The sequence below is a fragment of the Octopus sinensis genome, linkage group LG6 (genome assembly GCF_006345805.1).
Source record: "Octopus sinensis linkage group LG6, ASM634580v1, whole genome shotgun sequence".
Classification (NCBI taxonomy): Eukaryota; Metazoa; Mollusca; class Cephalopoda; order Octopoda; family Octopodidae; genus Octopus; species Octopus sinensis.
This window is the reverse complement of record NC_043002.1, coordinates 43,228,821-43,242,701: the sequence shown is the minus strand read 5'-3', so window position 1 is coordinate 43,242,701 and position 13,881 is coordinate 43,228,821. Positions and strand designations below refer to the sequence as shown.

General features: G+C 35.8%; 1 protein-coding gene across 1 annotated transcript in view; it reads right to left on the bottom strand.

The window, feature by feature from the left end:
- Positions 1 to 13,881, bottom strand: part of LOC115212970 (chitin synthase chs-1-like) — a 149,455-nt gene that overhangs the window by 29,183 nt on the left and 106,391 nt on the right. Inside the window, exons 24-27 of the mRNA XM_029781832.2 lie at positions 12,620 to 12,967; positions 7,221 to 7,460; positions 4,682 to 4,776; positions 2,784 to 2,886 (exon numbers count right to left, since the gene is read on the bottom strand). Of these exons, the coding sequence (XP_029637692.1) occupies positions 2,784 to 2,886; positions 4,682 to 4,776; positions 7,221 to 7,460; positions 12,620 to 12,967 (786 nt within the window). The remainder of the gene's footprint in view (positions 1 to 2,783; positions 2,887 to 4,681; positions 4,777 to 7,220; positions 7,461 to 12,619; positions 12,968 to 13,881) is intronic.

The following is a 13,881-nucleotide window of genomic DNA, read 5'->3' as shown; positions in this document are numbered from 1 at the left end:
TACTCTTTATACCCTCTTTTACTCTTTTATTTGTTTCAGTCATGTGACTGCGGCCATGCTGGAGCACCGCCTTTAGTCGAGTAAATCGACCCCAAGACTTATTCTTGTAAGCCTAGTACTTATTTTATCGGTCTCTTTTGCCGAACCGCTAAGTTACGGGGGCATAAACACACTACCATCGGTTGTCAAGCGATGTCGTGGGGGTACAAGCACAGACACACAAACATATACACACACATACATATATATACATATATACAACGGGCTTCTTTCAGTTTCCGTCTACCAAATCCACTCACAAGGCTTTGGTCGCCCCGAGGCTATAGTAGGAGACACTTGCCCAAGGTGTCACGCAGTGGGACTGAACCCGGAACCCTGTGGTTGATAAGCAAGCTATTTACCACACAGCCATTCCTGCGCCTGAAATATTTTTGAGATGTCTGTGTTTTCGTTAGTTGTGTCCACCCTGTATCTGTTGTCTGTGGTGTCCTTGTGTGGTGATAGAAAGTATATTTACATTGATTTCGTTATTTTATTTTAAACTGTATGGCATTTGGTTTAACAGCAGCATCATCTTTCCAACTGTTGTTACAAGAAAATCTCCAGCTGTTAGTCGTGGTTGTTGTAACATATTTTCATGTGCTGGTGGTGGAAGATGGTGTTAGTGGCGTATGTTATGATACTAGTCGCAGTCTCAGTGATATATTTATAGGATCTACCAATCGATTATTGAATTTCGGGTCTAGGCGTTGGATCAGTATAGCTTCCTTGATACGAAGATTCACTGTGTTCCTCTCTGAGGTTAGCATGGAAGCATCTATTTCTTTAGTGACCACGTGCAGAACTGCAGCTCTGCACGCTGGCGAATTGCTCTATTCGAAAACTAACATATGCCTATGTATATACGCAATATACAAGATAAGATACGGTGCTCCAAATGCAACAACTATTACAATCGTAGCACAGTCCGAACACACCAAGTCCGAATGAAGGAGCACTTCACTATCGACGCGTCTTTCTTTCGCTAACATTTAATCATATGCGGCAATACCACATAAACATTAGGGTAGCTAACATCAACTCGAGTACTCAACTAATACTTATTTCATAGATTCCGAAATGACGAAAGGCAAAGTGGACCTCGGCAGTATTTGAACTCAAAATATAAAGACAGAAGAAATGTCAGTATGTATTTTGTTTGATGCTCTAACGATTGTCACCTCGCCACCATGATATTAAAATAGAGTTAAAGGACTAACTCCAATAATAACAAAACTATGTCTAATAGCAACACTATCCAACTCTCAAGAGAACTACACACATGTGTAATGAAAAGAAATTGGAAAATTGTCAACGCAAACACAGTCAGAGATGCATGGAGATTTGTGATTAAAAAATAACTATTTAGTTATGGATTTGGTTTGCAAGATACTTTATATGAGTTCGTGTGTTGAAGCATATTCTGTTGTGCCTTGGGAGAGTCATTTTCTTTTTGTGCCTTATAATGTAACACACACACCGGTAAAATTTCCACTTTTTTCTTATTTTTATTTTCCTAAAATTTTCGTTGCGTCTTGCAACCTTTTCAATAGTTATGGTATCTTTGATCCGCGTAATGAACTCCCAAAGCTAAAATAGATGGCTCAGAGGAAAGTACACACTAACAATTAAAAAATATCCCACTACAAACTATGAAAACATCACAAAGGAACCTATCATAGAGAGGAAAGAAAGGAAGCAACTGAGACGATCAGACATAATCCAAACGAGACCTCAAAATACGACAGAGCCAGTCATACAAATAACATAGATGGTATAACAGTAAACCAAAACTAAGCACACACACACACAAAAAATATAATAAACTCCGAAATGCCAAAGTGGTAGGGAAATAGTCAGCCAAATTCGTTAACCACACTTAACAACAAACAAAATTAACCACAAATGGCAACAAATTAACAACAGTTGACAGAGAAGAGAAACAATAAAGAAAGTAAACAGCAATAAAATTGATGAAAATGAGAAACAGAAATCATTGCCCAAGCTACATACAAACAAACAACTCTGCGAGAGAATACATTAATACGACAGGATCCCGCAAAAAATCCCTGTACACAGAAAGAAATTACCCGAATATCAAAAGGTCTAAGTTGCCACGTCAGTTCAGTAGCATTATCTTGAGAAAACTGGTATAAAGTTGAACTCTGCTCAGGACCTGATTTCGTAAGGTTTTCATTTGTGTTGTCACAAATGCAGCAGAATTTTATTCAGCCCTCTAATGATTATACACATCTATTTGATTTAAATAACTATTTCCAGCAGAGATACATAGCTTGAAATACGTAGGGAGGATAAGCCAGTAACGTCGATTCCAATATTTGACGGCGACCACGAAAGGATAAAAAGCTTAATTAACGTCGGCGTTCTTTGATATCAGAACATAAAACGCCTGAACAAATGATGCAAGGTATTTTGTCCGAAAAGGCGGCGAGCTGGCAGAATCGTTAGCACACCGGGCGAAATGCTTAGCGGTATTTCGTCTGCCGCTACGTTCGGAGTTGAAATTCCGCCGAGGTCGACTTTGCCTTTCATCCTTTCGGGGTCGATTAAATAACTACCAGTTAGGCACTGGGGTCGATGTAATCGGCTTAATCCGTGTACCTGTCCATGTTTGTCCCCTTTGTGTTTAGCCCCTTGTGGGTAGTAAAGAAATAGGTATTTTGTTCGAAATTCTAATGCTTCTGCCAAATAATAATAATAATAATAATTAATATCTTACATACCTGGCTGCTTTGTCAATTGTGGTGACGAGAGTTTTAACATATTTGTTTAGGCAAACATCTTCAAAATCATTTAGCTCCATAGCATCATCAAAGAAAATATGAGCTATAAATAAATGAAAAATAATTGAATAGATCGCATTCTTTCCAATTTTCCTTTGAGACAAAAAATATAATGAAAACGTTCCTATCTTCCTCCTCCTACTCCCTCCCTCCTCATTGTCATCATCATCATCATTTACATAGATAAACGTATATAAAAGTTGCTGCAAGTTTTTTTGATATTTATGGATAGATTACAAATACGGTAACGATTATTTGCCAACCTAAAGTGGCAGTCCCGTTTAGGTGGGCGAATGCTGCCCCTGTTCGAAAATATAAATACACAGATCGTGTGTCGTGTAGCCAGCTGGAGACGATGTCTGCTGGAGCTAAGCAACAGTAGCATTCGCCCACCTAAGCGGGACTGCCACATTAGATTGGAAAATAATCGTTGCGTTAAAGTGCTGCTCCTGAATACATCTCTTTGAGAGATTTAGAAACGGCAATGCTTCTAGTATATATACGTATGTACATATGTGTGAGTGGTCGTCAAACGTAACAATCTTTTCATAGTAGACTATGCTTATAACAAGTTTAATAGCATTCTACCATAGGCTTTGAAATTACTACCAGTCCCTGATATTAATACACACGCGCGCGCGCGCACACACACACATGCACATACTCACATACATACATGCATACATACATACATACATACATACATACATACATACATACACTACTGGACAAAATCTTAAGCCCATTGAAAAAAACTTCTTAAATGAACTTCTTGCAGATCGATGAATTTGACTATTTTTCATTATAAACTCATAATTGGCAAATAGAAAAGGATATACGAAAACCTAAAGAAATGTTTTGATACATAAGATACGCATTGCATGAAAATGAACAATATTTTGCCTATTATTAAATTTAAGACCATAACCAAAAAAAAAAAAAAAGAAGTTTAAATCCGTCGTAAATTATAAACTTTCTTACATTGTTCAAGCTTTTTCTGTGTCAACAACTGCCGGTCACTCTCTGTCTATTTCACAACAATGAGCAAGGCTAAAATATTGACGGATTTTGATCGTGGTAGAATTATAGAGCTCCAGAAGCAGGAGGTTGGATGGCAAGAAGCGTTTACAACAATTGAACGCAACTTGTGACTGTGAATGCTTATTTGTCAAGCAGTATTCATCTCGTGGCGCAACATCCCGGACAACATCCTGCAAACGTTTGTGTCGAATATACCACGGCGAATTTTTGAAGTTATTCGCAGGAAGGTGGAGCTACTATTATTGTGCAACCTTGTTTACTATTTATTTATTTTTGTTTGTTATTTGTCATGGTCTTAAACTTTTGACTAGGCAAAATATTATTAGCGTTCATACAATGCATATTTTGTGCATTAAATGTTAAGCATTTTTTTAGATTTTCGTATATTTTTTTTCTATCTACAAAGAAGAATAGTTGAATATATCGGTCTGCAAGGAGTTCATTCCGGCACTTCTTTTCACTGGTCTTAAGATTTTATGTTGTGTGTGTGTGTGTTGTGTGTGTGTGTGTGTGTGTGTGTGTGGTGTGTGTGTGTGTGCGCGTGCGTGTGTGCGTGCGTGTGTGCGTGGTGTGTAGTGTAAAGAGCGTTGCCAGGGGGGATCTTGTTTCCGCGTTTAACAAGCAAGTACTCCGTAGCCATACACAGAGAATCTACTAGCTTATAGTTTAGACCCGTTCCATGAGATTACGCTAATAGACTAAAATCTGAGACACTGCGAAGGGCAGCGGCATTATGTGGTAGTTCTAACATCAAAATATAAAATAAACAATTTGGTATAATTGACAAAAATACTTACCTTCAAAATCATAATAGTCATCATATTCTCTTGATGAGCCAACGCCTTCGGTCGCCATTTTTATGTCGGTTACCAAGGTTTGTTCAATTGCCATTCTAAAAATGAGTAATGAAACAATTCATTTTATTCGTAAGTAGTGGAGTATTTCATCAATAGTATTATAGTTTCATATAGTATACATAATTCAGAATGGAAATAATAATCAGAATGTATCGCAATATAATATTTTATACAGTATTGTCTGAAATTAATGAAGTATTGCCTGAAATTCATGAAGAATGTGGAAACAATTTACTTCATGGACATAATAAGGCAGTTCCAAATATATGGGGGGAGGAAGCAGTAATCATTTTTTTTTAATTTCGAGAATTAATGTCATTAATACCAACAATTATAATTTAACATTTTCATAGAAAATAAAGATGTTTAAAACAAAACATTTAAAACATTTCTCTAGTTCCAGGTATGATTGGTTTTGTTTGACTGCAAAGTTGATTCACTAAACACGGATAAAATCTTAAATGTTGACTTGCTTTCCAAATACGCTGCATGCATTAGGAATTGACTAATTTCGTTAACTGAAACATAAACTTTATTTGGAGAGAGTCGTTTTCACTCTCGATTTCCTTTCAAATTAAAATTTCTTTCACAAGTAACACTATCAAAAGCAAGCACCGAAACACCAACAGAGATGTGATTAGCAAAAACATTATAGTGGTTCATTAAGAAAGTAGTTTGAACAATTTCATCAATGAAAGGTATACATCTACCCACACATACAAATCGGTAAGTGAAGAAAATATACAGAAGAGACAAGGAGCAGTGGGTAAAAAAGAACGGTATGGAAGCTCAAGCTGCAGACAGAAATGACTCACGGACGCTGTATAAGATCTATGCGAATTAACAAGTGCGCAAAAAGGTAAGAATCGTAAAATGCTTACAACAGAGGAGGAACAAGCAAACCTCTAGAAAGGAAAGAGTATTTTCGTGAAGTTCTCATTCGGCCTATTCCAGCAACTACATTTGAAACGGATAACGAACCACTCATGAATGAAGCGAATATCAACGTGGATGATATAACTGCAGAAGTGGACATGCAAATACGCAATTTGAGGAGCAACAAAGCAGATAGCATAGATGAGATATAAACTGAGCTCTTGAAGCATGGCGTGGAAGCATTTGTACAATATCTGATGCATTTCTTCAAATTTATTTGGTAGAGGGAAGATCTACCAGGTGATTGGAATCATGGAATGGTGTACTACGCATAAAAGGTGATGTGACAGTATGTAACCATTGGTGCAGCATTACACTGTTATCCGTGTCTGGTAAAGTTTTCTGCAGTGTCCTAGTACTTATTCTATTGGTCACTAAGTTACGGGGACGTAAACAAACCAGCATCGGTTGTCAAGCGATGTTGGTGGGGGGATAAACACAGACACACAAACACACACACAAATATATACATATATACGACGAGCTTCTTTCAGTTTCCGGATACCAAATCCCCTCACAAGGCTTTGGTCGGCCCGAGGCTATTAGAAGACACTTGCCCAAGGTGCCATGCAGTGGGACTGAATCCGGAACCATGTGGTTGGTAAGTAAGCTACTTACCCTCCTGCGCCTATATATATATATATATATATATATATATATATATATATATATATATATATATATATATATATATATATACATACATATATATATATATATATATATATATATATATATACATATATATATATACATATATATATATATATATATTACCCTTATGGGTAATAAAGAATTACACACACACACACACATATATATATATATATATATGTATATATATATATATATATATATATATATATATATATATATATATATATATATATATATTTATAAATGGGTTGTTTTTAAAGCTTGAAACGCGTATACCGCGATATCCTTTGTGTTTTGTTTTTTATTTTATTTGATATATATATATATATATATATATATATATATATATATATATATATATATAATATATATATTTTCACAGGAAGTCACTGCTCTACCTAATTACTCTCTTTGTGGTTTTGGTTAATGGAATAACTATAAAAATGAATCTTTTGAATTTAACTAAATTCTATATTTTTATGCAGCTGAAGATTGCTCTACATTTTAAAACTGATGCAATACTTGCATTGCTCAATTAAATGGACTCGCATGAAACGATCGTACTGCATTACCTCTTGATATCCTTGTTGCTTATTTTGATTATAATCACCCCATTTTGAATTATATGGATAATACCATACAAAATTCTGGTGCCTTTAATTTAAGTACCATATTCAACTGAATCTAAATTTTTACAGAACTTCTATATATATATACGTACATACATACTGAGATATATGTGTGTGCGTGTGTGTAACAGAAAGAAAGAAAGAAGGAAAGAAAGAAAGAAAGAAAGAAAGAAAGAAAGAAAGAAAGAAAGGAAGAAGGAAATGGGTAAAAAAAGGAAAGAAAGCGTGTATGTGCGTCTTCTGTAAATTTTGACTACCTGAATATAGATTTCAGTAACTGCATTATTTCATTTTCATTTTCATGCCACATAGTAGCGCACGCATAAATCCTTGGATAGACTTTCTCCATATTTCTTGTTCTTCCTTCACTCCTGTCTGAACCTTCATTTTCAACATCAATTCTTTCTTCCTCTTCCTGTGATGTGTTAGAGCGTTTGCGATCAAGTAGTAAGGTTTGTTCGTAAAACACTGAGCAGTAGGTGGGAGACACAAATAACCTGAAATATAGACATGAAATTAAAAACTAATATAATTCTATAAATATTTTTGTTTATTGTTTTTTTTGTTGCATAGTTTTGCTTGAAATAGATTAAAGTACCTCAGTCAAGGATACATATATGATGTGATATCACATATGAATACATACATACGTACCTATGTATGTATACATATATATACGAGGGACGTTCAATAAGTAATGCCTCTGACCCACTTGCAGTTGTTTGATCTAGCTGAAATTTTGCATGTGCTATTATTTATATCTCTACAGAGTAAGTGGCAAATTACAGCTCTGAATACATTGGGGTTTCTGATTTACAGGTGTTTGAATCGAGTCAAGTGTGAAATGGAGCCTGTTGAGTGTCGAGCAGTGATCCGGTTTTTGTATTTGAAAGGACACACACCACGGGAGACTTTTGATGAAATGAAAGTAACTTATGGTGATGATGCCCCATCATATGACCTTGTAAAACGCTGGCATCGTGAATTCAAACATGGTCGGAACTCTGTGGAAACAGCTCCCAGATCTGGTCGCCCCTTCTGCCATTGATGAGGCATCTGTCCGTCAAGTTGAGGCTGCCATTTTGGAAGATCGGCGCATAATTATTCGCCAAATAGCCCATGAGGTCAAGATTAGTACCGGGTCTGTGGAAACTATCATTCATGACCATTTGCATATGCAAAAGGTGTCTGCCAGATGGATTCCCAGGTTGCTCACGCCTTTCCAGAAGTAAGAACGCGTCGAGTGCTCGAGGGTGAATTTGGAGATGTGCCAAGAAGATGAGTCAAAATTTTTCAAAAAACTGATTACACAGGATGAAACCTGGGTCCATCACGATGATCCAGAGACCAAAGCCCAGTCAATGCAGTGGAAGCACCGTGACTCACCCCCTCCAAAGAAGGCAAGGATGCAGCCCTCCGCTGGCAAGGTCATGCTCACAGTCTTCTGGGACCAGGACGGAGTAGTGATGACAGATTTCTTGGCAAAGGGTACCACAATTGCAGGAGCCTATTATGCTTCACTTTTGAGGAAATTAAGAGAAATTATCAAAATCAAGAGGCGGGGCAAGATCAGCAAGGCATCCTCCTCCTGCAGGACAACGCTCCGGTCCACAACTCGCTTGTCGCCAGATCAGAAGCACAGGCGTATGGCTATGAACTCCTCCCCCATCCCCCTACTTTCCTGACCTTGCACCCTCTGATTTTCACCTCTTCCCAGTCACGAAGTCGTTTTTGAAAGGAAAGCGTTTCCCAGATGATGCAGCCTTGATTTCTGAAGTCACGTTCAGGTTGAAGGACCAAGCTGGGTCTTCTACAAAAACGGTCTCCAGAGCCGCATCAAACGACGGGAGAAATGCGTAACTCTGGGTGGTTCCTATGTAGAAAAAGACTAATAACTGTGCCAAGTTTCGTTGCTCTACTGCTATGGGAAGTGGGTCAGGGGCATTACTTATTGAACGCCCCTCGTGTATATATATATATATATATATATATATATATATATATAATATATATATATATATAATACTAGACTAGACTACCTGTGATCCGTTGGGTCACCTGGAAAGTCTGACTTTCGAAATGACGCGTAAACGGTTACTTTCCTCAGAAAAGGTAAGAGTTGGCTGCTATTTCTTGCACGTCCTGCTACCAAGTAACAGGTATTTCGGGTCCTTTATCGCAAATAGCCGTTACGTGGTAGCAGGGTGTGCTAGAAATAGCAGCCAATTCTTTGGAGCTGAGATACGTTGAATGCACTCCAAAATATTTTTGTAATGGTATTCCCTTGGGGCGATCTTTCGCTTTGACTCTCAGGACTTTCATCCAGATCAACTGGTTTTGTTCGTTAATTTCCGTAAAAAAATTATTTATTTACTTTTGTTTTAAAGTGAAAGAGGAGAGAAAGTGAAAGATGCATGAGCATGAGCATGTATATGAAATGGACGTGTGTGTGTGAGAGAGAGAGAGAGAGAGTGCTACTTACACATACATGAGAACACACACGTTCAGTTACTCTCTCTCTCTCTCTCTCTCTCAAACACACGCACAGCACATACACACGTACATTTAAAAAGATGTACGCATATGTATTGATGTATGTACGTATATATGACAACATACACCTTCACTCACTCTCTCTCTCTTCTTCTCTCTCTCTTCCTCTCTCTATATCGTTCTCTCTCCCTCTCTTTCACACACACACGTTCATTCCATATACACGTACATACATCTTTCACTTTAAAACAAAGGTCAATAAATAAAAAAATTACGGAAATTAACGAAAAAATACATTAAAAGATTGTCTGTTTAAAGAACGCTAAAATATAAATATTTATTGTACAAACAACTTACATTTTTGAAATCACATTCAGTTAAAAATATTTCTAAATGATTAAAATATTGTGTACGTCAAAAAGTCGACTTTTTTTTTTCTAAGAGAGCGCGAAGACTATGTCACAGATAGCAGATGTGAGTTAGTGTTAATTGACACGCCATGACATTCATTATATGTGTGTTTGAATGTATATATGAATGTGTGTTAACGTCACGTAAGCCATGTTTTTGTTTTTTCGTCGTCAAGAAATACAATTTCTGAGATATTTCGGGTACACAAAAACATCTCTAGAGTTTTAGTATTATATATATATATATATATATATATATATATATATATAATATATATATATATATATATATATATATATATATATATATATATATATATATAATACTATATATATATATATATATATATATATATATATATATGCATATTTGCCATTTGAATATGGCTAACCCATAAGGGTGGATGCTACTGTAGTTTGTAGCCCCAGGAAGATATCTCCTCCAGCTGGCTATAGACACACTATCTGTGTCCTCTCAGTATTTGTGAAGGGGAGTCATCCTCCCCGTCTTCAACACATGATACACACGTACCCGAGTTTCAAGGTGTTTACCTTTCATCAGCGTGTGACAATCATGGTTGTCGATGAGAAGTCAGATCCCTTCACAAATACATATACTTTTTCCAGTGTCGATTTGACACTGATATTGAAAAAGTGAAATAGGGATTTATGGCACAGAATTTTTCCGAGGGCGTAGAGAGAGGAGTTTCGGAAAATTCGCACGGTCTAGATTTTTTCCCTCATAACTTTCATGAGGATTGGTATCTTTTAAAGAAAGTTTATGCAAGTCACTTTCAAACGGCCTAGATTACGATTATGAAGCAATTTGTGAAGAGAATTTTGTCGGGGGATTTTCCCCATTTTTTTAAAAACCACAGCCTTCGAAATGATGGGGTTGAAGGAGGGGCATCTTTGTATGAAAATGTTTTGAAAACTCTTTTCTTTTAACCTGACTCCCTCATTATTCCATTCCGGACCTATTTTGACCAATGTTGGGTTTTTTGTTTTTGCATTTCAAAACCATCAGAAGAGCATTTTCGGTAAAAAAAAAGGGGGGGGGTTAGCACATCCAAAAGCAACGCCCCTCATTTCTTTATCACTCTCGCATGTATGGATGTTTTTCAATATGTTCTCTCATAAATACATTTATATGCTATAAAAAAAAAATTTGAGTTAATACGAATTCTTTGCAACCCCACTCCCTGCTCCCGATTGTTTCTGTTTAGAAATTAAAATACTGGAGAGCCTGAGGTCATTGCTGGCATTTATACACAGTGACTTAGAAAAGATTACAGAGATGTACTTGCATAAATGTACTTGCATAGCAGTGTGGAAGGTGTTTGTAAGGCATTCAAGAACACACAAACACCGTTAGTTTCACTTCAACATTAAAACTTCATTTGTGTCAAAATGTTTTCGTCGCTTTGAAACCGTACCCTGTTCAATGACAAAACTTCACAAAATTTCACCAAGTTCTGTCAGTAAACAGCACGCGCGCGCACATACACATTCATTGCATTTCATTTGTGTGTATGTGTATCTAAGTGTGTGCGCGAGTGTATATTTGTGTATGTGTATGTGTGTGTGCGTGTGTGTGTCACAGATGATGTCGATCGTGTAACTTGTTTGTGTATATATTGGCTTAGTGGCAGAGAGTGTTTGGAAACTGTGAATAAGGTGAAAGTTTCGAGTACTTGTCGGTAACTTTTGTTTTTTTTTCTCCTCGTCTTCTTATAATAATTACCCAACTTTCTAGGCTCTTCTCACAGCTATACTGCGTTCAAAAATTATACGGGTATTTTTTTAAAATTTTCATTCAATAAATAATACTTTTACATTACGTATACATTAACAGAATAAAGTGTTGGTTTTCCAAATAGCGAATTAAAACTTTAAAGAGAAAGTGAGAGATTTTTCAAATGGAAATGGAATACTCCGCAGTGAATGCAATGAATATTCAAATTTGTGAAGAATTGGACGCAGTGAATAAAATAAATATCTGAATATTTAAATTACTTTTAGTAATTGTTACATACCTAATAAATAAGCAACTTTCTCCATTATAGTAAATATATATATATATCTTTTATTTTGCTACGATTTTTTTACCAGTGTGTTTGTTCTCTTGCACCATGCATTTGCAGCTGTTTAGACGGTTGAGGACCGACATAGATTTTTACATTGCATCACAACCACCACCAATACGCCCAGGATCCATTGGAATATCAAACCAAAGACTTGACAACTGGAGGAATGGGGTGCTGTATCTATTTAACCCATATGTGAAAGCAAAGTTTATTTCAAGGTGACCTTCATCCGCCTTGTCACAGCGTCGTAATATAGTAATTACAGATTTTTCGAAAGGGAAATACCACCACTTAACTGCACACTTACACTATCGCACTTGAGATTCTAAACTAAGGGTACAGTGTGAACATATTATATAAACAAAATCGATCATGAATTGCGGTGCTACACAAACAAATATAATACTCTTCAATCTCACAAACGAGTAAAATTTAAGAAAAAAAATGACGGTGATACATTTTTAAAAGCGATAGTATTTGGTATAATGACAATTTTCCGAATAGCCATGCAATACAGCCATACAAAGAATGAAATAAGTTCTTACTTAAATAAACAAACAAAAAATGGAAATAAAATATTCAAGCGTTTTTCTCTTTTGAAACTGCATTAAAAGTAAATATTGTGAAAATCAAATGAGGCAGTGAATAGAAATTGTTTAAACTTACTTTTCGTGACGTTCAAGACGGGAATTTTTAGGATACCAAATATAAGAAACAATAATTTGAAAAGTTATATAAAGCATAGCTCCACAGCCCATCACAATAATCTTGTTCATTGTGAAAAACTTTGAATAATCATATACAACAGTTTCGTCCTGTGAATCCAAAACAAAATATGCTGCCACTGATGCAGGAGTCGATAGCAGTAATGGCAGAGAAAAGGAGAATCGTTGCATGCGTAATCTACATGCCAGGTATGAAATGTAGTAGCCAAGTGCAGTGCAACAAGTCAGTAAAATTATGGCCAGCTTAGGTGAAATGAGGAGCCATTTTCCTTGGTCTAAATCTTGGAAACTTTAATAGATAAGAGATAATAAATCAAAATTAGAGAACAAAATATGATTAAATATATTATATAAAATGCTAAAATATTCAAAAGAAAAAAACATTCAAAACTATTTATTAAGGGAAATTAACACCAATTTTATAATCTTATTTTTACTGATGCATAGATTTTGCACATCAAGTTTTTAAAACAAAATATGAAGAAAGAACTGGGATTCATTAAAGGAAAAACTAAACATAACTAATTTATGTTCCTTGAAATGAGGAAAAGTATCGTACCATTAACACGTAATATATGCACATCCATAGAACAGTTTAATAAAATCGGAGTGGCACAAACACAGCATCTCTGCAAGTGTTGCTAAAAGCATTTGATACCGTGACCCATTCACAAACTAGAATCCTTGAAAATCGTATTGATGATATTCGACGAAATTAATGACTTTTATAGCGTGTGTATTTTATCCAACCATAAAAAAATTTAATAGAAATTAAATTTCAAATATTTACAGTTATGTTGTGACTAAATCTAAACATCCATGCAAGTACACTAATGTCGAAAGAAGTACAGATTATGCGAGGGCAGTAAACAGTTTACAGAAACTTCTAAAACACTGAAATTGATTCTTTTTTAAAACCAATGACGGGCCCTTTGTGTAATCGCTCTACCTGCCAGAAATAACAGCCATGGCATAACTACCGTTTTAATGGGTATTAGGTAATGCAATTTTTAATGTATATATTTCAAAAGAACGAGATAACCTCAGTTCGAACACATTTTATCATAAATCTATTCAATCAGCAGTGACGAACGGCTAAACAATATTATCAACGTTTCATGGAAGATGATTCATGGCATTGCAATTGGAAATATATTTATTTAGACGATGACATTTAGTGTAATGTGAACAAGAAATTTATTA